The 27841-nt window shown below is 38.3% G+C and overlaps 2 protein-coding genes across 4 annotated transcripts in view; one reads left to right on the top strand and one right to left on the bottom strand.

Moving 5' to 3' along the window:
* Positions 1-27841, bottom strand: part of lpp (LIM domain containing preferred translocation partner in lipoma) — a 291537-nt gene that overhangs the window by 260659 nt on the left and 3037 nt on the right. For both annotated transcript variants that reach the window (XM_067459632.1, XM_067459633.1), the window contains exon 5: positions 26571-26666. The gene's annotated coding sequence lies outside the window, so the exon portion shown is untranslated. The remainder of the gene's footprint in view (positions 1-26570; positions 26667-27841) is intronic.
* Positions 388-27841, top strand: bcl6aa (BCL6A transcription repressor a). Of its 2 annotated transcripts, XM_067459630.1 has the most exons (10): positions 388-1045; positions 17764-17856; positions 23944-24115; positions 24206-24427; positions 24545-25513; positions 25828-26009; positions 26095-26262; positions 26349-26479; positions 26562-26699; positions 26799-27841. In XM_067459630.1, exons 1-10 carry the CDS (start codon positions 1018-1020, stop codon positions 26940-26942), a joined length of 2247 nt encoding a protein of 748 aa, XP_067315731.1. In that variant the 5' UTR covers positions 388-1017; the 3' UTR covers positions 26943-27841. The 2 variants fall into 2 exon arrangements, with proteins under 2 accessions (XP_067315731.1, XP_067315732.1); XM_067459631.1 differs by lacking the exons at positions 388-1045; positions 17764-17856 and adding an exon at positions 20920-21072.

Raw genomic sequence — 27841 nt, 5'->3', positions numbered from 1 at the left:
GAGAGAGAGAGAGAGAGAGAGAGAGAGAGAGAGAGAGAGAGAGAGGAGGAGAGAGAGAGAGAGAGAGAGAGAGAGAGAGAGAGGGGGAGAGAGAGAGAGAGAAGAGAGAGAGAGAGAGAGAGAGAGAGAGAGAGAGAGAGAGAGGAGGAGAGAGAGAGAGAGAGAGAGAGAGAGAGAGAGGGGAGAGAGAGAGAGAGAGAGAGAGAGAGAGAGAGAGAGAGAGAGAGAGAGAGAGAGAGAGAGAGAGAGAGAGAGAGAGAAGAGAGCAAAGGGGACAGGGATTACAACAAGGATAACTTAATCTGTAGGGTTCCCCCCTCCACATCAAAAAAAAAAAAAAAAATGTAAAAAAGGAGCACGCCCCATCAATTTAGCATTCAAGGAAAGTGGACCAAGTAAGCACACCAAACAATGCACGCTAGATCACTGTTGGCCTATCAGCTTAGAGTGCCACCGATGCCCTGTGGACCTCTTCTGTAACGCCGAGCACGCTCAGTCGACTCGCTTTAGATCTCTGCTACGCCGATCCTCCTCCGCACACTCACTTGCAAACGCATCCAACAAGGGACAGCTTCCGCTCGCCGGTATATTCTGGGGGTCGCCGACTGCCTGCAAGACGGAAGAAGAGACGGCGGGAATCAGCACCTATTTAGCCACCTCAATCCAGCCTGGCATCTTCAGCATCTGCCAGCGTGTACGCTCAGCTCTGAGCCTCTCTCCCTCGTGCCAGCTTTCCTGGCAATCCCAGCTCCGTTGCTGCCGATCCTCGTGTCCCGCTGAAGAGCTGTCACAATCTGCTCCACTTTCTTCTCTCTCGTTGAATTCCGGATGTCCTCCGCTTCCCTCAAGGCATCACCGACATTTTTAGATCTTTGACTGTTAAAAAAAAAAGAGACTTCCGCCTCCCATTGGCAACTTCAGGACTGACCAGAGGCATCCCACTTCCTGCTCCAGAGATTGAGACGTGGTGAAGCTGGGGGTTCCTCGCTGCCGCTGAGTAATCCCTCATCTCCCAGCATGCCCCACTCCATGCAGCAGAAACACGGTGAGAATTTTCTGTTCTACTACCTTGTTTCTTGCCCTCCTCCATGACCTCACACACCCAAGCAGCTCTGGGTTTCTTTTTTTTCTGCTGGGGTTGCAGTAAAGTAGTCCAAAGGAAATTAATAAAAAAGCAAACGCATTAACTGGGAAGAAAACGAAAGAGATGCCAGCAGAGCAATTTCCTTATTTGACACGCTCAGTAAACCAACACTGAAACACTAGGAGAGGTCAGGGTCCAAAATCATCATAGTTACAGGTGAAAGTTTGCTTTTTTGGTGTTTGATTTTGTTTTATAACTCTTTTTGTAGAGTTAGTTGTAAAGCCACATACCTGGTCACAGATTAATAACTTTCAGCTGCAACTATCTGCTCACTCTGGTGCAATTCATGACTGCTAGTTTAACCTTAAAAGGATAGTTCACACAACACTTAAAACAACTGACACATTGATTGTGATTGAATTTCTTTTTTTTCTTCCAGTAAAACCCAAAAGAAAACATTCTGAAGAACTGTTTTTTGCATGTGCAATGACAGTTAATTGGTTGAAGTGAACCAGAGACATTTTTCAAAATATTTCCTTTTGTGTTCCAAACGTCATACAGGTTTGAAATGACACAAGGGTGAGTCTTTTTATTTTATGGTGAACTATCCCTTTAAAGAGAAGTCCCTGAAATGTACGCTCTGGAAAACTCACCGGAAAAAGCCGGAGCTCGCCCCATTACTCAAGATAAAATGAATTTTTAATATGATAAGAATGTAAAATGTGTGCGCAAAATGAGCAGGCACCAGAGAGGAGAGAGAAGCGGAGAACACAAAGAAAGTGCCTGAAGCTGTTTGGACTCGGCACCCTCTCTTAATCTTAGGTTGAGTGTTCTCCCTTCTTGGCATTTGCTCAAACAGTCTCAACAGAAAATGCTTGACCCTCTTATTTATTCATTCTGATGTAATTCATAAGTATTTGACATCATTTTAAAAAGGAGCTCCCTCCCCTTACATATTTTCTGCCAAGTGTACTTTATAACAAGTGGGCTTAGGCAAATTTCACAACATTACTTACTGTGATAAGTTAACAAATCAAAACACACAAGACCTGGGTGTCCATGAATTTGCCTAGAGAAAAGATAATGCAATAACTGTTGGAAAAATTATTTGGTGTCTGTAATAATAACAGCTCATGAATCAAGAGTGGAGGTGTCTCAAGTTCCTGCAACATGACAGCAAAAGTCACAGGTAAGTGTGGGAGGAAGAAAAAAAACATTCTATTTTAGCTGTCGAGCAAATATTTGAACTGAATATATATATATTCAGTACATGCACAAGCTTACTTAATCTGTAAATGATGTTAAAGCTGATTGTTCTAGCAGAACTAATCAAATGAATCAGACAGATAGTGAGCATGTGCACACATTTCTACAGCTGCATAACAACAGCATCTGCATAGTGTTCCATAAGCATAATTCACACCAGGAAGCTGTGTGCATAGGTTATTATGCAAGTGCTTTGCATCGTGAACTTAAAACAACATGGTTGTACATTAAAACACAAGCATAGGATGTTTCTACATAATGATAAAAATAGCCGTAAAATGATCAGCTCTCACGCTGTGTGTAAAACTATTCGTGGCTCTAGAGAGACACGAACACAACAGCGCTAAAGATGCACTTACTAATGTACAGTGTGTCTGTATGTGCGCACTACTCAAGCCTCAAAGATCTCATTTAGTTCTCTGGAGTGGGACCCGAAGCTGATTAAAAGCCATGGAGGAGATGGTCATGTTTACAAGCTTAGTTAAAGCTCATTTTCCACTCATGCGCTCACATCAGAAACACTGCTTCAACATAGACTGCAGCTTCACGTTCATAAAGACTTCCTAAAGGACTTTTCCAGCTGAAGACGGCTCTCTGTGCACTCGGTGTTACGGTGTGCTGAGTTTACGTGGTGGGATTTAAGTCCTCTGAACTCTGTCATTTCTGATTAGTCAAAAGGTTACAGCAACAGCAAATAATAAGTGTTGGAGCCTCACAATTTTATACTAATGATTGTAGGACAACTACTTCACTAAAAGTAATTAATTCAAATAGTGAGAATTTGGTGTCGTTGTGACTGTTTTACAGATAAGTTGCCACACATATTGAGATCTCATAACTGACAGGGGTTTCATATACCACAGACAGCCATATATGATGATCCCTTTTTATTATTTTCATTCACCAAAGCCCCCTAGGGGTGTGTGATGTTAGTCCATGTACTTCATATAACCTCAAATGTTAATTATTTTGTGAACAATAAATTCTCAAATTCGTAGCTGGAAGAGATGTCCCAGTGAGTTGATCAAATGCACAAGCAACTGCTCATGGGACAAATAGCACTGACCTGACATTGATTTGAATTTTCTATGTTGGATATTCACTGTTTTGTTGGTGATATCAAGGTTACTCTGAAAATACTTTTTCTGACTCACTTTAGCCTTGGTTTCCGTACATGCCTTTATTTCTGTTTCTGTATTTAGATACACTATCCACGTCGCTCTTGATGTCAGAAGCAGGCAGAGACCAAAGTGACATGCGTTTGATTTTAGGTATACGCTTTTTATGCAAAAATCACAGTGCATTATGGCCATATATCAGCACAACTGTGATCCAGGCATGCATAGGCAAGAATACAAGAATGTGTAGCTCATTTTCATATTAAGTTAAGAAAAATTTATTTTTGAATGTCCCCATGGAATGCCTTTTTGCAAACATTATGGGAATGTTACTTTTGAATATTCTTTGAACATTCTGAAACATGTATTTACATTTAATAAAAATTATTTAAGGTTCAATTAAATTATATTTAATATATATATATAATATAAGTTGATTTTCCTCATTCAGAATATGAGAAGTGTCAGACATAATTTTCCTGGTCAGGGACAACATCCTTATAGAATTTATTTTTGCTTTTAAACAACAGTTCAGTAAACAAGAAAAAAAAATGTGTGTGTGTGTGTGTGTGTGTGTGTGTGTGAGTGAGAGTGAGAGAGAGAGAGAGAGAGAGAGAGAGAGAGAGAGAGAGAGAGAGAGAGAGAGAGAGAGAGAGAGAGAGAGAGAGAGAGATAGTCATAGCAATTTTATAAAAGTATTTTGGTAACACTTTACAATACAGGTGCACTAATATGCATTTATTCATGCTTAACTAATGCACAGATAATCATGAGTTAATGTATTACTAATGGTGAACTATCCCATTTATTAATGATTACTGCATCAGCAACTAATGAAGATTCTACATGATTAATAGATTAAGTAATCATTAAATTGTTATTAGTTAAATGTGCCATAATGTATTAATTCCTTAATAACATATTAACTAGTAATGTAAATTAATGTGTTAATTACCACAACGGGTTAAAGCCATGTATTTCAACTTCCAGTTGTCAGCTTTAATTAAACATTAGCTAATGATTTATAAAGGTATCATTATGTTATGACTTTACTTGTTGGGGCACATGACTATTTACTAATTAAGTTAATAGTCATGTGCCTCAACAAGTAAAGTCATAAAATAATGATACCTTTATAAATCATTAGCTAATGTTTAATTAAAGCTGACAACTGGAAGTTGAAATACATGGCTTTAACCCGTTGTGGTAATTAACACATTAATTTACATTATTAGTTAATATAATATATTATTAAGGAATATCAATCATGTAGAATCTTTATTAGTTGCGGATGCATTCATCATTAATAAATGGGATAGTTCACCATTAATAATACATTAACTCATGATTATCTGTGCATTAATTAATGCATATTAGTGCACCCTTATTGTAAAGTGTTACCGTATTTTAACCCATCAAATATTTTAACTTTATATTTATATAATATTTATATTTTAATTTAAAAAAAAAGTTAAATATAATTTAACAAACCAAACAGTTGATTGTACTTAAAAATTTAAGGCAGCAACTTAACTTAAAAGATTAGTTCACTTTAAAATGAAAATGACCTCATGATTCACTCACCCTCAAGACATCTTTCTGATGAACACAGTCGGAGTTATATTAATAAATATCCTGATGCTTACAAGCTTTATAAAAAATGAACAGGGCTCATGAGTTTGAAGCTCAAAAACAAACAAACAAACAAAAAAAACACACCCATCCATAATAAACGTGCTCCATACAGCTAACACGGTTAATAAAGGCCTTATGAAGCGAATCGATTGGTTTTCTGAGAAAAATATCCACATTTAAAACTTTATATAAAGTAAAATATCTAGCTTCTTCCAGACTACCTTCACTATTCAACTTACGAAAAAAGCTGGTAACCGGCGCGATGTATGATGTTGGATGTAGCATTAGCCTTTTTAACTGCGAGAGGAGTTACACTTCAAAATAATAATCATACACTGTTTGTTAAAAGGCCAGTGAAGAACTGGCACCCCGACTGAGCCTGGTTTTTTCCAAGGTTTATTTTTCTCCATCATGCCCAGATGAAGTTTTGGTTCCTTTCCACTGGTTCCTTGCCACAAGTTTTCAGCTAAATATCCAAATAAAATTATTTCCTAAATTAACTGTATCAACTATATTACTGATCTGCCCACATGGACACTATATGATGAATTAAAATGAGCTGATGACATCATTTTCTCCAGGACGACTGTACAGCCGAATCAAATTTTGTTGCAATATTTTCCTGTTGAACACTGTGAGGCTGCTTTGAAACAATCAATCGTCATTGTAAAAGCGCTATATAAATAAAGTTGACTTGACTTGATATTTATTAGAATAAGTCCTATTCAGTGTTCATCACAAAGAAGAAAGTCATGTCTTGAGGGGAGTAACTCATGGGATAATTTTAATTTTAAAGTGAACTAATCCATTAAGTTAAGTTGAAATAGGCAGGATTTTTAAGTTGCAATATTAAGTAACTTACATTTTAGACACAATATTGCTAAATGAAATGGTTGAGTACATGATTCAAATGACTGACTCTTTAAAAAACGTCCCTTGTCGCCGTCACCTACTGGCGTAACTATGTTACCTGTAAAAAATTGTCACTAATATAATACTTACAGATATATAAATATATGGGTCCCTTGGGAATCGCTATTAGCTATGCTCTACAAATCACCATTTGGGCTAATTTGGTTTATTTGCATTTATATCCCTCATAAATCATGACCAACACCACTCATCTGTTCTCGACACAGAAGCAAACATGCAGAAAGAGCGCAGCTTCACTGACGTGACATTGACTCTGGCTGATCTGTTTGCTGTAAACATTAGCAGTGCAGTTTAAGGGAGCTGGAGTCATATCCAGCGTGAGTGAGTGTTGATGGGTGGCTGGTTTCATATGCAATCTGAAAGCTGGCAAAACAAAATACATATGTTAATGCCATCTGGACCTCCAGTAGTTGCTCTAAAACGGAAGAACAATATGTTCATTCTACCCTAACTCCCCCAAAGCTCAGATCACTAACATGACTAGAGTTTCGTAAAGCCACTCTTATATTGTGAAGATAACATTTTTTCAGAGGATTTAAGAGCAGTGCACTAATGTTTAACCCACAATTAGAGAAATCTGAACCAAAAACAAGTTTTCTAGATCTTCTCTAACATGGTCATAAATGAGCTAGGTGCTTTGAAACTTCTCAGTCAACATGTCTAATATTGAATTTCTTCATACGGTTGTAAATGAAATACGCAATACTACCATATTACCAGAAAGCTGGTATTAGAACTTGTTCCAGAAGAGATATGCGAGTTACCTGGCAACAGAGAATGCGTGCCCTCAGTTTCACATCTAAACTCTGATCATGTGTCTTACGAAAGTGATACCCTTTTACAATAATAATAATAATCTGCATCAACAATGGACTGATCATTTTTACAGTTCAAGTCTGCTTAAAATTTTGACGCACGAAAAATAATCCGCCATAAATTTTACAATTGACCACACTTAGGAATACATTTTCAAATATGTATTTTTGCAGGGATTTTGTAACTCACCCAACAAAATATACTTCTGCAAATCCTACCCCCAAATCCCATGTAAATTGATATGTTATTAAACATTTCCAGAAATGCATGTTTATCTACCTCTTGGGTTTTAAGAATTGGTCAAAGTTGGAGACCAGCCAAATAAAATCAGGTTTTAGAGGGGCTGATTTCTGGGACTGGGCGGAATTGCTTTCATCCACGCCAAAAGCCCCTGCATCCATGTTATCATGGATTACACTCCATTTGCTCCCTCTGATGGATAGAGGGAGAGAGCCAAAAATAGGCAGCACAGAACCACACCCCTCCACAGGCCTAATGGATATTCCACTGAGGCATTTCGGACAGATTGGATTTCCTGATATCCTGACTTCTGTGATTTAAGAAATGTTTGAGTAAACCAAAGTCTTCACTTTAACCACCAGTAATCTCTGGTGACGTAAAGTAAAGAGATTTGGTGCAGTTACAGGCAGGCAATGGCTGGAGATTTGAATTGATAGATGAATGAATGCATGTTAAAAGATTTAAATTACACTATATAAGACACTACACTCTGCAAGCTACTTATTCTAGAATTACTGAAATTGATTAAGGTAACTATGCAAATATATGTACTGTACGTATATATGTTGAAACAAAAACACAATATACAGTATAATACAGCAGGGAATTCAGTATTATTATGACCAATTTGAGCATGCACCTTCAAAATAGCTGTAATAGGAAAGAAAATTCATGAATAATATCCCTTAAAGGTGGACAAAGTATACAACTCTATTACTTGAGTAAAAGTAAAAGTACTACTGGTCAAATATTACTCTGTTACAAGTGAAAGTTGTAAAAACAGATTTTTACTTAAGTAAACGTACAGAAGTATTTGTTTTCAAAAGTACTTAAGTATCAAAAGTAAATTTCCTTTATGCCAATGCATTATTTTATTATTGTTGTATAAATGCACACTGTCATGGTTTAAGCCATTCAGTGATGCTCCATCCGACATACTAGCATACGACTAACTTAAACTAATTTAAATACTTGTATATAAGTTACAAAGCTCTTTAAGAAGCTGCTGTCACTTTAAGGTTGAATGCACGGATCCAATACACTGATACACAACTGATATTCTCCCAACTCTACTCTACTCTTTCTCCCAGACGTTTATATTGTTAATACTTTATAAGACATGCACCAAGTGTATGCTAACTAAACTAATCTTGATTTTTTAACTGAAACATACGTTCAAAGTATGGCTAAGGGTGCACACACTTGTGCCTAAGCACCGTCTTCTTCCATTTTGCTATGAACTGATCAGTGTTCAAAAAAAGTTAGGGAAATGTATATGACCATATAAGAGTGATTCCTGATAGACTGTCTGCAACAACAACAACAAAACCTTTAAAAGAAGGAAAAAATCATCCACCGACTTTCAGAGCTGCTACAGAAACGACTTTTGACCTTGATAGAAATGTAGTGGAGAAAAAGTACGACATTTGTCTTTCAAATGTAGCGAAGTAAAAGTCATACGTTTCCAGAAAAAAATTATACTCTAGTAATGTACAGATACTCAAAAAGTGTATTTAAGTATAGTACTTAAGTAAATGTACTTAGTTACTGTATCTCAATCTCATCGAAAGTCAGAGGTTTCAGAATGAGTTCTTATCAGATTTTTCAAGACAACATTTTCTTTCCTTATACAGCAAGGCCTGGTTTCACAGACAGGGAATAGATTAAACCAGGATTAGGCCTTAGTTCAATTATGGCATTTAAGTTGCTTTTATAAATGTGCCTTAGAAGAAAAAAAACATTATAGTTACATTACAGCATCCTTAGTCAAAGCAATGGCAGTGACATATTTTAAGATATGTCAGTGCAAGATTCTTTTATTTAAAGGGGGGTGAAATGCTGTTTCATGCATACTGATCTTTTTACACTGTTAAAGACTTGGATTCCCATACTAAACATAGACAAAGTTTCAAAAGTTAAGGTGGACGTTTGATGGGAGTATTTCTTTGTCAAAAATACTACTTCCGGTTAGTCATAAGTTTCGGCAAGTTTTTTGAGATCATGCGTCCCCTTTGACGTTAATGGGGGCGGAATTTCCTTGTATGGGCCTTACGGACAATTCTACCGGAAGCGCGTGAGAGAGAGAGAGGGGGAGAGAGAGAGGGAGAGAGCTAAAGTAACAGGCTACGCCCATCAAAGCGCTGGCTTGTAGGATGCTGGACAGGTGATGTGCACATAACAATGTCACCAAAAAAGTGCGTTTTTGGTTGCCAGACCAAGACAGTCCTGCACAGATTCGCTAAAAACCCCCGCGTTAAGGCAACAGTGGATGTAATTTGCTTTTCCGGATCAGCAACTGAGTTGCGCGAATGTTTATATCTGTTCGCTGCATTTCAGTGCCGACTGTTTCATAAACAAGGCCCAGCTCGACGCCGGATTTTCCCAATCGCCTAATGCTGAATGATGGAGCAGTCCCAACGTTAGAAGGGTGAGTGAGACTGCTTCAAATGTCTGTGTTTTTTTTAGTCCGCTTACTGTCTACACAAACCACGCGTAAACACACAAACACACGTGCACAACTGCACTTCCCACATGTACACCTTCAAAGACAAAAATACGACGATATAATTCAAGTATAAATATGTAAATAACACAAGCCGCTAAGCATATTATATAGTTAGTGTATAACTTGTACCACATAGAGACGTCCTGCTCTAGTCGTTTTTGCTGCTGCTCCTGTTCAACTGCAGCCTCTGGGTCTGATTCCGGATCATAGATGTATGGCTGTATCTGATTAAAAGCCATATTTTTATTTTGAATAAAGTTTTTTTCCCGCTGTTGACACAGCTTTACGACGCACTCGACTCAACACAATAGCAGCAGCGAGCACACGTCATTATTTAGCTCCGCTCACACGATACGCCCCCACCCGCTCGGCTTTTTTCGGAAAGACTCGGAACAGCGCATCTTTCTTATATAATTATTAAAAAAATAAAGACTTTTCGGAGATATGCAGGATGCAATGCTACTCTATGGGTACTCAAGATTGACATGACACTGACTGAAACTGAGTGTTTCACCCCCCCTTTATTTAAAACAGCTCAAATATGCATTTTAGTCTGGGACTAGTTTAAACCTTGTCTGTGAGACCAGGCATGTGTTATAACCACGGGCTGTAGTATGCAAAAGTTGTCTAAGCTGTGACTCTTTTTATTTTAAGAGAAACATCAGACAAAGTTGCTACTTAAATGGCGCATAATTGAGATCTCCAGTAACTCCTCTGGATGAGCTTGAAAAACCATGTAGCATTTTTATTCCAAGTCCCATTTACTCCAGACGATAAGAAGCACTTTTCTTTGGCATAAAAATGTGGTCCAACATATTTCTCCAAATCCCAATTCCACAAGAGAGCATGATATCGCAAGCGTGATTCTTAAAGGGATTAGGCCGTTTGAGAAATTAGTCTTGCGCCACAATTTAAGGCAAGGTGTGGAAGCAAGGAAGGAAGGAAATAGCACACATTAAAATGAATGGATTCGAGACATCTTCTCCCAGAGATTAACGCCTAATTAAATCTGGAGGAGTGAGAATACATAACCTTCAAACACATGACATGTAAGCCTTCAGAAATACATAATATATTTTTAAAGGCAACAAAAACATAAGTGCATCTTAAAGCATCTGTTTGTGGCATTCGGATTGCGCATCTGAATGCTAAAGAGCACAGTATTTCTCTGATAATGATCATCCAGCTCCCTTGACACTTTAAGACAATGACAACAACAAATGGGCTGTTTTCGAAAACCAGTTCATGATAGGTTTAGAGGGTGCCAAAGGGGAGGGGTTATGAAAAAGGGAGTCACAGATTTTCACATTTTGGTACCCTGCCTTCTAGTCCGCTCAGTGTTCTCTGAAGCACAACAAGAAATGAGAAAGCTATGAGTCATTGTTATTGCTTCAAACGGAGGCTTCAAAGGTTGAACGTGATCTATGTGATGTTTGTAATTGGAGGACGAAGCAGACGTTCTGAAGAATGGCTCAGTCTTAACCTACAAAGTGAACACTATACAAATACAGAATGGCTGCATAACTTACACCAAGTGACATGTCAGAGGTCTTGTTTTCACTCTTTTTTGCAATCCACCAGGTGGCGCAAGACTCAGAAAACATCCTGTACTTGAGGGGAAAAACAGAAAAATTCCAAAACACTGAATTCTTTCTCTCATTCTTGTGCTCGCCCCCTTTTTTTCTTTCTGGCTCCTCATCAGCTTCTCCTTCCTTCACCCCATCTTGCTTTTAGGCTGCTATATATCTCTAAATGGCCCAAACTAGATGCGTACTGGCCCCGTTTAGACTTTTTCCAGTTGTTTTCTTTACCAGTTTATTTTCTAAATAGAGCCAGTGAATGCAAAAGTGTGAAAGAATATTTAGTGCAACCGAAACATTTGACGGCATCACGGCAACATTATTTCAGGGTGTATGGTGATGCAGGTGACTAAACCCTTTTCCTGAAGAAGAATATGTGTAAACACTGTAAAGACACCCTGTTTACTCATGTAGAAACACGCACTAACATCCTGTGCTATAACATGCTTTATTTGTCACCAACCATTCGAAGAAAACTAAAAACTACTCTACACTAATATGAAACATTTCCACTTGAGTTTTGGCAGGCTAACCTCATAAACTTAAACTCGAAAACACTGTTAGCCCTCCAAGGTGTGATGCAGTTTCCTGCCACTGTCTCTGAGTCACTAAAAGATCTTTCCCCATGTGACCGTGCTAATTTCCATGAGGACTGCTGCTGCTTTCAGCTGCTTTTGTAGATGAATTTGTTCCTTAAAAAAAGCCATCTTTCAAATCTGTGGAAAGAGAAGATGCGCGAGAAGATGATACTTTTTTTCAGGAAGCGAATCCCACCGTCACACTGCGACACCCCAGCTTTTTTAACTGAAAAGGAAGAATCGAATGCTTTATTATCTTTAAAAAGCATTGTTGTTACACTGCTTATTCTGATGTGTTCGTTCTCTTTTTCACCTCATGTAGTGCTACAAATGTCATTTAAATTTGTTTCAATATTATAGACAAAGTTTTAGGTTTGCAAATAAGGCAGCAACTAGAGGAAAACAAATAGTTCCCCTTTGTATAGAACATTATTTCTTGAAAAAATGTTAAAAGATGCTTGATGTGGTAGCATTTAAATGAATGCATTTAATTAAAACGCACAAGATAACCTCTTTTTACTGTATAAATCTCAAATGAATGGCGATTACAGTGACGAATCAATAACTAAAACTGTTATAGCATGACGAGCATCTTCAGCAAGTTGGTCGAGGATGATTTTGCCGTCAGTGTGGCAGCTGTGAGCCTTCACCCATCCCCCAACCCCCCATGCCAGGCCTTCCTTACAGACTGCATACCCACACATCTGTAATGTTACTGAGGTAGGCAAAGCGGCAGTACCTCCACCATTCTTCACCCCCCTCCCCACCCCGCCTACTGATGTTTGGGCTGTGACATCCTGTGCTGATCAGCTCACATGCAAAACCTCGAGACGACATGGCCCACGCCTCCAAGTCTAAATCTGATCTGCCTCATACATGTCAGCGTTTGCATCTGGTGCCTGAAACTAATTTACTAAATAAGACTTATATACTTATTAATGTCTTTGAATATAACAAAAATAGCAATTGTGCCAACTTCTCATAAACTATAAGAATGTGAATGGTAAATTCGACGTGGGATGTAAGCTAGTCGAAACATCAGATCAGACCACAGAGAGGCTGGTTTTCTCACCGCAGTTAAGAAGTTGAGTATGAAGCGCTGTAGGCGTTAAATACATATCAGCTTTGTTTCTTCTGGTGGTGTCTTGCTCAAATGTTAAAGAATAGCAAACGACTCGGTTTTTAGCCTGCAACATCTAGACATCCATCATGTGAGGATGAGGTTCATCATAATCTCCAGTACAACATTCTCAAGGGCAACTAAATGAGCTTATAAAAAGATTGAGGTTTGTATCAGAGAGTGTACTTGAATTATAGGCTTTGACGCTTTAAACAAATTTACTGTTTTATTTTATTTGATAATTTGTAGATGTCAATGGACCTGGTGATAAAAGGTCACTAATACAATAAAGTTTAAATCTCACACTCTTTTTCAGTATCTGTTTGAATATGTCAGTCAAGTATAAGTTCACCTGATTTGTAATCAACCATTGTGATAGTGGCTTGTTCTTAGATTATTTGGAGAGATGTTATCAAATAACTGCAAATAGACCATATTTACATCGTATGGAGACCAGTGCGGTTCTCCTGGCTTTGCCAAGCATAAAGTCAAACAGATACAAGAGTGAGTGATAACAGTACCGACACTTTAGGGTTTCTTTCATCACAGACAAGAATCTGCCACTCTTCTTTCAGTACAGTCAACTAAGAGCTTGGTTTACAGATTATATAAATTTATACAATGTGGATTATATAAATGTATGAAAATAAGGGCAGACTGTTAGCATACTAACATACATCCAATAATAGTAAAATATACCCAAATCATTTCTTGCATTATTGATCATAGTGCAAAAGGCATTAAATGATTGTGCAACAGCACATTCATACAAAGAGATACTATATTTTAATCACACTTTACATTAATATCATGACTGTAAACTCACAATTTTCAGCATATCATGATGCGACAGTGTTTCAAATGTCTCTCTAACATACACAGACATACACATACTATATATATATATATAGTTTTCTCTGGGGTGCCGGATCAAGCAAGTTTGATGTGGAGGAACTTGACTGGCCTGAGACCTGACCTCAGCCCAATAGAACACATTTGGGATGAATTAGAGTGGAGACTGTGAGCCAGGCCTTCTCGTCCAACATCAGTGCCTGACCAAATGCACTTCCAGAAGAATGGTAAAAGATTCCAATAGACACACCTTGTGAAACCTTGTGAAAAGCCTTCCTAGAAGAGTTAAAGCAGTTATAGCTGCAAAGGGTGGGCCAACTCCATATTAAACCCTGCTTCTACCCTACTACTATTAAACTTCATGTGCATGTATGTATATATATATATATATATATATATATATATGATCAGTGTACACACACACACACACACACACATATACACATACATGTTTTTTATGTATGTGTGCATAGTAATGTGTAAAATAATGTGTTAGAAAGTAAAGTGTGATACCAATAAGAACTAAGCATTAAATTGCTGATCTTAAAAAAGAAGTTATCCATGAGACATGTTTTCTATTCTCTATGGAAATTTAGAAAAGAAAAGGCTTCCTTTAGAATTTTATTCACAACCTAAAAGCAGTCTTTTCATATTAAAGAACTAAAAGGACCTCAGTGCACTTGCTAACAGCAGATCCGCACCGCGTTACAGCTCCGTTGCATCATTCCTCTGATGAACACGGTTGGCTCAAGACTTCGCTGACAATGAAGGCTGAAGCTGGCAAAAAAAATGAAAAAACAAAAAAGTTGCTATCAGATGGGGGTAAAAATTTGCCGCTCATGTAGAAAAGACTGTGGGGCAGTTTCCGGCACTCAGGCTAATGTTAATGGGCAGCACATCGTGCTTACTCAGCATCATCAGACAGTTGTTTTACAACTTGTAACTAAAAGTTGAAGCAGAACAAACGGTTACTGCTAGTGACGCTGATTACTGTTCAAACAGACACTGGAAGAGTGATAAAAGTATCTAATATTGAAGAATAAGTATTGGTGATCTGTCATCACTAGCTCATTTCCTTTTCTAACATAAACTGAAATCACTCACAAAGTGGCCTGGGAACAACCCAGTGATGTCACCCCAACAATGTATCATTCGCGCCTGTTGCTCAGTAGCTGCTAACCGTTCATTTACCACAGAGTATTGATCAAGTCTAACCTACCCCATCCAACTTTCTAAGTGGGTCATTTATTTTTGTGTGGAATTGGTTGGCTAAAAGTTTGCCAAGGTTTTGCAGTAATTATCTCATGCGCATGTGGTTGAGCACTGCAGGGGGCCATGGTAAATTACACATTTCTCTACAAACTCCTGGATGCTTTTACGGCCGTGTGTTATGCAAAACCACATCGGAGGGCCTTAAACAACCCTCCAGTGGATTGAAATAAAGTTGACGCTGCTCTTTGTTTTGAAGCTCAACATGCTTGTTGTTTGGCAGTGCTGAATCGGTGGTTGTTGTGAAGGAGGGCCTTAACTATTTAAGAGACTTTCCCCTGTTGGTTAGCGAACACCTGGGGTGTTTTTAGTGGGGCGCCGGATCCAGATGGGTGGATATCCGTGTGATTCCATTAAGGAAAGAGATTTTTTTTATGAAGCCAGCAGTTACGTGAAGGCTGAAAAACTGATGCTGAAAATAATTACTAACATACATAATTTGGCAGAAAACTCAAATTACCTCTCTCAGTTCAGGGTGAATCTTTTTTTCCATAACTATACACTAAATGAATGGGTCAATGGCATGCTTATTTTTTATTTTATCTATTAATTTATTCATGAATACATTAAAATGCATTTTATACATACAATAATTGATATTGTGTTCAAATGCTTATTTGATGGTGTGATATCTTAATAAAAATAAAAATAAACATTCATTAAAATTTGTATTCTTGAAAAGAAAACCTGAAGTAGTTTGGCATAATCTTTAAAAATAATTATATTCTAACAAAAAAATAACGCTTTAATACTAATTAATATATGAAAGAAAAGAAAAACATGTCCGACGAAGCAAAGTCACATGGTGCGACCAAAAGGAAATTATATAAAAGAAGACCTCTGAATATTCCAATGAACGCGAGTCTATTAATATTTCAGAAAATTTGACTTTTACAACAAGGCAATGTTAGTTTAGATTGTAAAATGTCATGTGGTCTGACTCACTAAAACATTGAATAATAATTCATCATAAAGTTTGTTTGTTTTTAAAAAAAAGTTACATAACTTTACTGAAAATAATGATTTGTAAATAAAAAAAGAAAAGTGTGATTTTCTGTACCCTGAAGTGCTTGACATTAGCTAGTATTTATAGAATGAAGCTTTGCTATTTGACCCATTGTGAAAACAGCTTTAGGTCAGAAAGAAGTCTTCCTGTTCCATCTATAACGATTATATTCTCTAAACTAACACACTTGAATCAAAAGCTGGTAAAATATATTAGTGGGTCAGAAAAATCAATTTATTAAGTTGATTCAATTTTCTCCTCAGGCCAAAAAAACAAAGTAGGTCAATCAGTGTTAAACTGAGGAAAGTAAATGACTTCTGCCTCTTCACAACACTAAATGCATTTTATGTGGGTTGTTGTTGAAATTAATTTTTACATTGTGGGCTTTCACGAGAAGGTCAAAAATGTTCATGCTTTCGCTTTATGCTTCTGTTATGACTGCCTAGGCATGCTCTTCACAAGAAATTATAGAGGCGTTCCATCTTGTATGTCTGTTCCACCTCTGTTCTAAAAAATCAGCCCACACAATCCGGGGTACAACTAGCCAAGGTAGCACAGAGGCAAACTATTTTTGGAACGCGTTTTCCTGTCTTGTACAATTCAACAATAGTGACACTTCTTTCAGGGCAATTATGAGGTAAAAAAAAAACATTTTAGTGCAGATTCAAGATTCTTTTGAGATTGCTTGAATATTATATATTAATGAGAAAAATTTAGTGAACTTTACATGTGAGAGAGAGAGAGAGAGAGAGAGAGAGAGAGAGAGAGAGAGAGAGAGAGAGAGAGAGAGAGAGAGAGAGAGAGAGAGAGAGAGAGAGAGAGAGCTCTGAGTATTGCTGTATAACATATGCGTTATATTATGTATAATAGGTGAAGATTCATGGAAGAATGAATTAAAACATTTTATAGTCTTTGTTTTGAAACAAACCAAGGGTAAGAAAGGAAAGCTGTCAGGTTCTGTCACATTTTCACTTTCTTGATTTGATCTCCATCTCACTTCTTTGCGAGATCTTTTCCTTTGAGTCACACTATGGTGTCACAAGAGTTCAGCTGTTTTTGATTTTTTTTTTTCTGTTGACGTTCCACCATTTCATGTCCCCAAAGAGTGCAATGCTGACACTGTTGCTACTCAGCTAGATTACAAAAAAAAAAAAAAAAAAAATATTCACTCACAATTACATCAATTGCTTGCATTAGCACTACGCAAAATATGAGTCAAGACAAATGCAACCCAGAAAGAATGAGACGGAGATAAATAGCAGGAAGAACAATAAATACAAGCCTGAACTTCTTCACTTCAGGTCATATACAGTCTTTGTTTAGAGTTTACATAATTTTGTTTAGAAAAAGAGCATTCCCTTGTAACAAAAATAAATGTACATTTTTTTCTTTTCAGTAAAAATATATATATTATAGATTATCTGCCCTTTTGCATGAATTTATAAGGAGTGTCCTTTTTGTTTCAATATATACGACATTAATGTGGACCTAAGATACAGGTAAACACTCACAAAAATATGAGGTCATAAACAGTCAAAGTGTATCAATAAAATTATACAATAATGATTATTTAGTTAATATCCAGTACTCTATGCATAGTGATATGACATCATAGCCAGTTAAATCTAGTTTTGTTTTCCCCCTGACTTATGACAAATTAATCAGCAGAAAAGTAGGAAGACACTGTCAGCTAAATCCGGACAAAAGCATTTGCTCTGTTAGGGGGGAAACGTGCACTGAAATTCTTCTTTTTTCCACAGCCCAACAGATGCTCCTTCTGTGTCAGGGTATAAACGGCTCAAGGGAGAACGGACCAGCTCCCCCCAGCTGGAGCCACAAACGAAGTTACCCAGGTGAGCATGTCAGAAAGTCAATCACTCAGCAGTCGACGTTTCAAACCAAAGAATAAATGCAAAGTGAATGAAGTAATCGAGATTTATGAGAGCCAGCTAATAAGTGGCTTAATTTGTTCTTCCTGTCATCCTTTTTTTACAACATGATTATGCACTACGAAACTTTTACTTGTTGCATTTTCCCCTAATATTTCCCTAGAAAAGGAACTAATAATAAAAAAAACGGTGTTCCTCATCAATTTCTCTCGACGACTCAAGCTTAAAACAACAGGTGATTATTTACAGGTGAAAGTAGTATATGTAGTTTAGTTAGTTAGCTTTACAGAAGTGACATTTACGACACATTGAATATGAAGTTCTTACGCCTTATCATCACTATTCAGCTCATATTTTCTGATTTTGTATTCACTTCACAGTAGATTGATGCCCACACATGCCACATAAGAAAGTAAGCAAATCAAATTCTTGACATCAATATTCAGAAATATGTATATGCATATACATTTTATTTTTCTTTGTCATTATGGATCTACAGGAAAGCAGTTTTTAAAAAAACGTTACAATACACAAGAGCAATAAATATACACCATATGGTTATTCTAAACACCTTGTAAAAAAAAAAAAAAAAAAAAAAAAATCAAGAACAAAAAAATCAATGTGGAGCAGGAAAGAATTGAATAGTATTTAACTTGTTCTAAGCAGTTAGTTTTGATAGTTTTTCCAGAGTAACAAGGCAATGCTCATCATGACTCTAATGTACACACCAGCATGAAAGGACATCATCTCGAAACCTACTCCCTGTGCTGTGCTGCAAACAGGCCTGACATGTAAAACTGTCAAGAGAAAAACAGATTCCAAGACTACGAGCCAGCTAAAATGTACAACCCAGCTGAAAAGTTCCTTACATTCTAGAGTCTGTTATATATAGCCTATTACATACTCATATAATTAATTGCAGTGTCAATAACGATGTTATATTACAAAGTGTCCTGGGGAATATTCACATATAAAGTTCATGTTGTTCAACAGTATTACTCAGCACTTTAACTTACGTTAATAAATCACCTGGAAGCCAGAACATGTACTAATAAATTACAGGCTATTTGGTAAAATATAGGCTAATGTTAAAATGCGTAGCCTACTAAAAACAGAACATTAAGTGTTTATCTCTCACACAAACATCGACGATAATGCTCTCCATGCCAGTGTTAAACTTTGAATAACTGACGTGTATGGCATTCATCATGTTCGCCGCTTCTCCAGATATCCGATGGGTCAATTGAAATTCTCTTTTTTTTCATCAGGTACTTTAATAAGATAATAGTAGTGTTTTTATCAGGTACTCTAAGACATACTGTAGAAACATATGTCCCTGAATGAAGGTCCTAGACTTTTAAAGGCTAGCTTACACAAACACTTTGTGTTGTGTTTTCTGCAGTTGGACGAAAAACACGACGCCTGACTGTTTGGACTGTCCGCATTTAGTGCAAAAAGGAGAAAAACCGCGAGACACGCATGTTAGGTTGGAAGAGAAGAGAAAATGCTGAAGAAAAATAGACAAGCCGTCTTCTCCTTATGCTTACAGACAGAGAAGAGAATAAACAATGTCAAAATAATGGCATTAACAGTAACTAACTTAAAAACACGAGTATAACTTTGAAGTAGTAACGACCAAAGGGGATGTCAAAATATACAGAACTTGATAAAGCTGATATCTTCAAATATTTAATATCATTCACATGTTTGAAGCACTGTCTCTATACAAAAAAAAAAAAAATGCATTCTTAAAAATATAATCTGTGATCCAAAGGCGGATGCCTGAGGTTAACGAGTGAACGCTGACATTTCGGTCTTTGCAGCTTAATTTCAAATGACTTGCTCAAGATACCAGTTTATAGAAGTTTCGACACTTCAGAACCGTAGTTTACAAAACTGTATTCAAATTTTGCTCAGATAATACTTATTAAGTTAGCAGTTGGGAGCATAAACATACATTTGAACTCACCACGATTACGTATCATTAAGCAAAGACAACATATTCGTGGGCCTAAACAGCACGTGTTTGTAAAAATGTTGTGTGCTGTCTTTTCAGCGTGAGATATGGATACCGGTACTTTTACAGCAGAGAATGCGGCACCAATTAGTACTTATAGAACGCGCGGCTCCGTAAACATGGCTTAGTATGCGGAGTTGAATGAGATAAATTGTCAGTCAATTGTTGCCTGGCTGTCACTGGCATCTTCACGAGACTAGCGCTCGCGCACCCGTGCAGTAATGTTCCCCTTTACACCGCCAGCTGCCTACTGCAATTAAATAATTAATACCACACAATTCCGAAACGTAGTGGGTTTAACAACGCTTTAACAAGCACAAAAAAATATGTCTCACCTAAACGCATTTATCGACGTTATTTGCCAAATAACCGTTACTAAGGGTAGTTCGTCAGTAGCATCGATTATATACACATGTGCCAAACAAACCACGGAAAGAACATAACAGTTCAAATCAAAGTTTAAATTAACAAATGAACGACATTCTAGTTAAGCCAGTATTCAAGAACAATGTCTCAATGTTCATATATATAATCCCGGTCAAACAAACCCTTGTGCACACTGGCCAGCAGGTCCACAGATTTGAAGAGGTAACATAATAGGAAAACGATATCACTGGAGAAAAAAACACAATAAATAAACAAACAAACTGTGTCCGTGTGAATAAGCGATCCAGATATGTTCTGTATAGACTAGGTTATGGCCGTGGGTTTAATACAGGGAAAGGCAACGAATGGACACTGCTTATGTCATGGAATAGCAAATTAGTTCTGAGTATTTTGAGGCTGGGCTAAAGAGACAACGTACGTAAGCCACTTTCTCTGGCCACGTGACCGTCTCTGTCTGGACGCGTCCATTAGAAAGGAGGAATTAAACGCTGAACGCAACTATTTCTCTCAATCATAACGGAAATATGATTCTTTCATATACATTTTAATAATCGAATATAGAATCCTTGTAGTTTATAATTGAAGTGTGATGGAATGAAATCAAATTCTTGACAATAACTGAAGAAATACAAACTTAAAGCAAAACATCGCACTCCCCTGTCCTCTAAAAATGGTATGGTCGTCAGCTCAAATTCCGAGAATTGAGCTCTCCTGATTCTTAGAACTGGGGTTCTTAGAAGTGGTGATGCAAGAAGTTTCTAGGAAAGCACTACCAGGTGATTTTTTTTACATTCTTTTCCTCTGGCGCGCTGTTGCCATTACTCACACATGTTCATTAGGCTGTTTTATTTGGATTTTATGCTTAAATGTTTATCTCGGCTGATTTGAAAGTGTTTTGTGGGCAGTTTTTAGAGCAGAGTGCTTGTGTAGTGGGTCTGTCTGGTGAAAATGCTTTTGACAGTTCAGGTTGTCCTGCATGAACCACGGTGTTCTGCCAGTCCTCAATGCGGAATCGTGGGGTCGTAAATAGTGCGTTCGGCAGAGGGCTGAAAATGTAGACGCGGTGCGCGTTTTTGCCAAAACGACCAAACAAGACGGCTTACAAAGTTGACTAAATAGCACATGGGGGATAAGATTATACACTAGGGGCTGTGCACTGCGTGGTCAAAGTCTAAGATAGAAGCGTTAACCAAGACATCAGACGATTTCACTCTTTTTCTTAGCGCACGTTTTAAAAGTAGCTCAGAAACCAGAGTTTGCACTCTCGCTCGCTCGCTCTTACTCATGATGTTTTTGTTGTCCTGTGCCAAAAGCTGTATAGAGTGTTTTCAGTCTGTGAATGCTGGTATAAATCACATCATAAGCTTAGAGATGGTTTCTGAAATAGTTAACCATACAGTTGTTGAGGGTATATTTGCCATTTGTGTGTTTTTTTTTTTTTTACGATTTTTCTGGTGCGCAGAGACTCATTAACGTCATCTCTGATATTGTCATTATCATTTTTATTTATTATTATTATTGTTACATTTCATCCAGTCAGCGTTTGGCAGTAGAGATGCAATAGAAAAGTTTGTATCTGTCGGTCGCTGTCACTTTGTAGCAGCACGAGCATAACAGTCCTGCACAAGTTTCTCTCTAGTCATGCGTTTCTTTTCAATGTATACGTTTGATTTAGTCGCCAATGATTTGAGTGTTTCGTTTTAAAGTTAATGTTCTCGTCGGAAATTTAGCATATAAATATGTAGATGCATATGGATAAGACCTCGACTATTTACAGTGGCTGTTTGGCATTGAGCAAGTGGCTCATAAATCTCGGCGCTGTTTGCGTGTTGTGGATCGGGCTCTATTCCTGGAGTGAGCGCATTTATTGGCGTTCAGTTACATAGGGTAAACGTGTTAAATAAGATTTAAGATGAAGATGGAAACGGAGAGCGAGAACGATAGATATTTAAGAGCTCAACAGCGAGCGAGTGTGCTCAGCCAGATGGCACTTCTGTGTTCGTGAGATTGTTGCGTTCTGTTTATACGTTCTTAGTGATTTAAGATCGCTAAATGTCGGTGAAATTGCCAAATATCACTTGATATGCGAGTTGCAGGTGTTTTCGTTGTCGTTTAGTGCCTTTGAACTTCAAAACGGTCACTGGGTGACATCTCGTGGACGCAAAACTTTAGATTTCTTAGAGAATAAAAGTAAAAGTAGCCTAGTTCAGAACGTGCGGTCAGAGTGGCTGCAGAAGTTCTTCTGTTGAGGAGTAGAATACATTTAGTAAAGACAATGTTGTATTCTCGTTGTAAAGGGATGCTATATTCGGGTGTTGTGGTCTCTGAGTAATTTTTTATTAGTTAATCCATTTAAAATCATGATCGCTTCCCCGGTCAGCTGGGTGCTTTTCCTCCTCACACAGGAGCATTATGACAGCTCTGGCAACATGACAGCGCGGTCTGGGATATTGATATTATGTAGGCTCATATGGAAACAGAATCTCCAATACTGAATGTTCAACATGTGAGAAATGTTCGCCTAACTATTTAAAGGCGTCCAGTGAAACTATATATTTGTATCAAGGAGCGAGATGTGACTCAGGTGATTAGTTCAATATACGAACGTAGGAGAGATATGGGTTGTCTCCAAATTAATCTATTAAAAATAAATAAACTCTTCTACAGTATTAACATAATTCTTGGTTTGTGTTTGTTGTCTGTTCCACTTTGTATGTTATTAGACTCATTCCTCAATAGTTCAAGTGTATCGGTTCACAGTGCTGCAATAAACAGCCTAACGACATTTTCCCATGACTCATTGGAGTTTATTCTCCTCCACACATAAAGACTTTAAAATTTTAGGGAAAGAAGAAATTTTCTTCAGAAAGCAAACGCTTGTGTAAATGCACATTTCGGTGATGTTGGTACAAATTAAGATAAATATGCATGTCTGTTAAAGTTAATTTTTAGCTGTGAAAACTTCATTACGGTTCTTATGAATGTGGTCAGTTAAAATATTTGAGGTAGGATGAAAAATGATTGTCAGACGTGACAGAACAACTGCACGTGGATAGATGTCAGTACCCTAACTAAATATGTTCATCATTGTCGCCACCTACCGGAGAAGGAGAGAGCGCGCGAGAGAGACGGAGAACTATACATGTAATTGATTTTCAGATTAAAGGGATAGAAGTCTGTCATCATTTACTTACCCTCGTGTTGCTCCAAACCCTAATGGCTTACTTCAGTGGAACACAAAAGGAGTTGTCAGGCAGAATGACAGCCTCAGTCACCATTCACTTTCATTGTATGCAAAAAAAAAGGGGGGGGAAGTTACGATCAAAGTGAATGGCGACTGAGGCTGTCATTCTCCATAACGTCTCCTTTTGTGTTTCTTTGTCAGAGGAAAAGCAGAGGAGGTACACATTGACAAATTTTCTGATGCATAACAGAATTAAAGCTATATTCTTAACAGATGTTTTGACATACCTCCCTAAAAAAAGCAAAGAACAACAGCATAGCCTTTGTATTTTTAAGTTTTTAACAGCTAATATAAGCTTTAAAGATTCCTGTGATGTTAGAATAATACCCAACTTTTCTGATTTTATCTTGTTGTTCAGTGAGCACCGATTACATCATTCATGGTTCACTGTGTTTCTTAACAGATCTCGAAAAAATGGCTTGTGCAGCCGACAGCTGCATCCAATTCACGCGTCATGCAAGTGATGTACTTCTCAACCTGAACCGACTGCGTAGCAGAGATATCCTAACAGATGTCACGATTCTGGTCAACAGACAACAGTTTCGAGCACACAAAACAGTCCTTATGGCATGCAGGTGCATTTGAAGGCTATTTGTATTTGTGATATGCTTGCCAATGGTTGAAATGTGTGCAAGTGTGACTAAAATTAAATAATTTCTTCACAGTGGGCTCTTCTACTCAATCTTTACTGATTCACACAAATGTAACCTGAACGCCATCAGTCTGGACCCAAAGGTTGACCCAGAGGGTTTCGCAATCCTTCTGGAGTTTATGTACACTTCACGTCTCGCACTGAAGGAGAGCCTCATCATGGCCATCATGAACACTGCCATCTACTTGCAGATGGACCACGTTGTTGACACCTGCCATAGATTCATAAAGTCCAGGTATATTTTGCTTTGTTCCTAAATGACCCCTTGGTATTTAAAAATATAGAATGCTAAGTGGAATTTAAAATTAAGAGAAAACCGAAGTTCTTTAATTTGCTTAATATTTCCTCGCAGTGACTCCTCCATCAAACTTCCCAGAGAGGATTTTCTGGTCAGCCCATTGCTTTTACCTCAAGATGTTCACAGTTACAGACCCCATGAGGTGATTGATAACGTTTCTGGACGAGCAGCAACATTCAGAGATGGGAGACCCTATGGTGTCTGCATGTTTAACGGTGTCAACGCTCCCAACAACTCTTATCTGTACAGCCAATTTCCCATGCAAGGTTTCCCCTTTCCTCTTTGCAAGCTAACAGACGCCAAAAACACTTTCTCAGACTTCTCAAAGGGAGGCATCATCCATCACAAACACTGCTCTCCGGTCGACGGTAACAACACCGTGCTGTCCGACTTTACCCGCAGTGCTGCTGTCGGGAGCTCAACCGCTTGCCACACAGGCTCATACTCCTCAAGAGAGCTGGGAAGAGATGCGGAAATGAAGCAGGAGACCTTGGAGGGTGTGGTTCATTCGATCGGGATGAGCTCTAGGAAACATGGCTTCACCAGCCTGGTCCAAGAGCAGCAGAGAGAGACTGGGAAAGAGCAGAGTTCACTGGCAGAGGAACTTTTGAGCCACCAACACTACTCCATGGGCATTTCCTCCAATGGACGTAAAACCTTGATGAGCAGCCCCCAGAGCCCTCTCAAATCAGACTGTCAGCCCAATTCCCCAACAGAATCGAGCAGCAGCAAAAACGCCGCCCTCTCACAGGCCTCGCAACCTCCAACCTCTCAAGGTACACAAGACCCTAAAGCTCGCAACTGGAAGAAATACAAGTTCATTGTTCTCAATCAGAGCTCCAAGGAGGAGGAGACCAATCCTCGCGACCCTGGAATGCACTCCCCACCGAGGCCAGGCTTGTCTGCTTTCCTTCACCACGTTGACGCTGAACATCCTGACTCGAAGGCAACGACAAAGATTAGCGAGCAAGGCGAAGACTTCACTGTGCCCCAGGCCAGTCGCCTGAACAACATCATCAACAGGTGAGTTTTTCCCAAAGGAAATCTGCAACTCTTTAAAGGCTGAAAAGTTATGTGTACAGAAACAGATTAGAAGATCTTGTTTCCTAATGCAGTAAAGTTTAGAACTGCAGATTTGTGTGTATTTTGTGAAACTGTTCTCCACCCACCACCTCCACAAAGCCAGATTGAATTTTTTCTTCATCCATTCCAATCCTCTTAAAGCACACAGAGGATTTACCTCTTAGCAGGAATGTGTGAAATTCATTCAATATCCTATAAAAATTACAGTGAATTCCTCTGCATAAAGACCTAAAATGTGGCACTCTCCTCATCAGAACTCTGGAGGGATCGCAGAGGAACAGCGACAGCCACTCATCTCTTTACATGAGCCATTTGAAATGCTCGTCCTGCGGCTCCCAGTCTCCACAGCACTCTGAGATTTGTCCCAACACTTCTGCCTCGCGTCTGGCCGAGGAGATGTCTGAGATGCACTCTGAGTACTCTGATTCCAGCTGTGGTGAGATACTCCGCTAAATAGTTTCCTAAGAAGCTGTATGCATCTTCCAAAACCAACCTAAAACCATTTCTCCTTTGCCTTACAGAAAATGGAACATACTTCTGTAATGAATGCGACTCCAAGTTTGCAGAGGAGGAAGCCTTGAAACGGCACACGCTTCAGGTCCACAGCGACAAGCCATACAAATGTGACCGTTGCCAAGCAGCATTCCGCTACAAGGGAAACCTTGCCAGTCACAAAACAGTTCACACCGGTAAAAATAAACAGCTGCTGCTACAAATGTAATTTTGGCTTCAACGTTCGACGTTTTGCTTAACCTCCTTTTTATTTGCGCTGCAGGAGAGAAACCATATAGATGCAATATCTGCGGGGCTCAGTTCAACAGACCAGCAAACCTCAAAACCCACACACGGATTCACTCAGGAGAAAAGCCATACAAGTGTGAGACATGCGGTGCTAGGTTTGTGCAGGTGAGTGCTTGCAGTGTTACAGTCAATTGTAGAAAGATAGAAAAATAGATATGAAAGAATAACATAACCTTTTCTTGCTCAGGTTGCTCACCTCCGGGCTCACGTTCTGATTCATACCGGAGAGAAGCCATATCCATGCGAGATCTGTGGCACTCGTTTCCGCCATTTGCAGACATTGAAAAGCCACCTGCGGATACACACGGGAGAAAAGCCCTATCATGTAAGTAATATATATATATACACACATTGCGATATCATTACTATAAAGTGCAAAAGCATTCATCCTCGTTTAAATGCTGTTCTTGCATTTGTTTTACAGTGTGAAAAATGCAACTTGCATTTTCGCCACAAGAGTCAGCTGCGGTTACATCTCCGGCAGAAGCACGGCGCGATCACCAACACCAAGATCCAATATCGCATGTCCTCAACAGAGCTACCGACTGACTTGACGAAGGCATGCTGAGCAGGCACTTTGAGGCAGACCTGACCATGGCATTATATTACCTGACTTGTACAATCATTCAAAATTTTAGTGCCACACTGTGTTAATCGGACAAGAAAAAAAAAACTGGCATGAAATGCCAGTCTAAACGGGTTTCCTCTACATTTGAACATAGAACCACGATATGATCTCTTGTAGTCACTTTATTGTTTATATTTACATATTACTATATATTAATGTTGGGAGCGTTTTTACAATTTGAGTTATAAAAAGCTTTATTTTGTTGGAAGAAGGATGGAATGTAAAACATTTGAATCCGGTTTTTGAAAATACAGTATTTTCTAATGAAAAAAACAACAACACTTTTCTGAAGGTATTAGGGATTTTGATCGAGGTTGGAATATTTTAAGTCAAACGCATTTCTGGCAAAGCAAAGAATTGTGTCTATAGATTTTTATATATAAATGTACAGGTTACACTATGTTGGAACGACCTCTGTCTTGTAAGAGGAACTCCTAACTGTGACTATAGCATTGAATATCTTTCTTGGTTTTTGTCGTATACCTTTGAGAATGATGGCTGCTCTCTCAAATGGAAAACATGCATGAGGTGGGTTGCCGCTGATAAACTTTCACGTAGGCAACCGCATAAATATTGTGACAAAGTGTCATTACTTTACATCAAGATTGCTCTCTGCTGGCAGAGCCGATCTGGAATTACATGGTAACATATGCATTCAAAAGTAATAATACTTAAAAAGAAAAAAAAAGAAAAAAAAGGTACTGCTATGTTATGACCAAGGAGATATTTTGCTTCAGATGTATTTGTATAGAAATGTGACTTTTTATTTCTTTTGGCAAGTGAAGGTTTACAGTTTTGTCATTGTTCTAGAAGCTACAGTAAAAGGTTATACTATTGTC

Source organism: Pseudorasbora parva, chromosome 12 (assembly GCF_024679245.1).
Source record: "Pseudorasbora parva isolate DD20220531a chromosome 12, ASM2467924v1, whole genome shotgun sequence".
Classification (NCBI taxonomy): Eukaryota; Metazoa; Chordata; class Actinopteri; order Cypriniformes; family Gobionidae; genus Pseudorasbora; species Pseudorasbora parva.
This window is presented reverse-complemented; position numbering and strand designations above follow the sequence as displayed.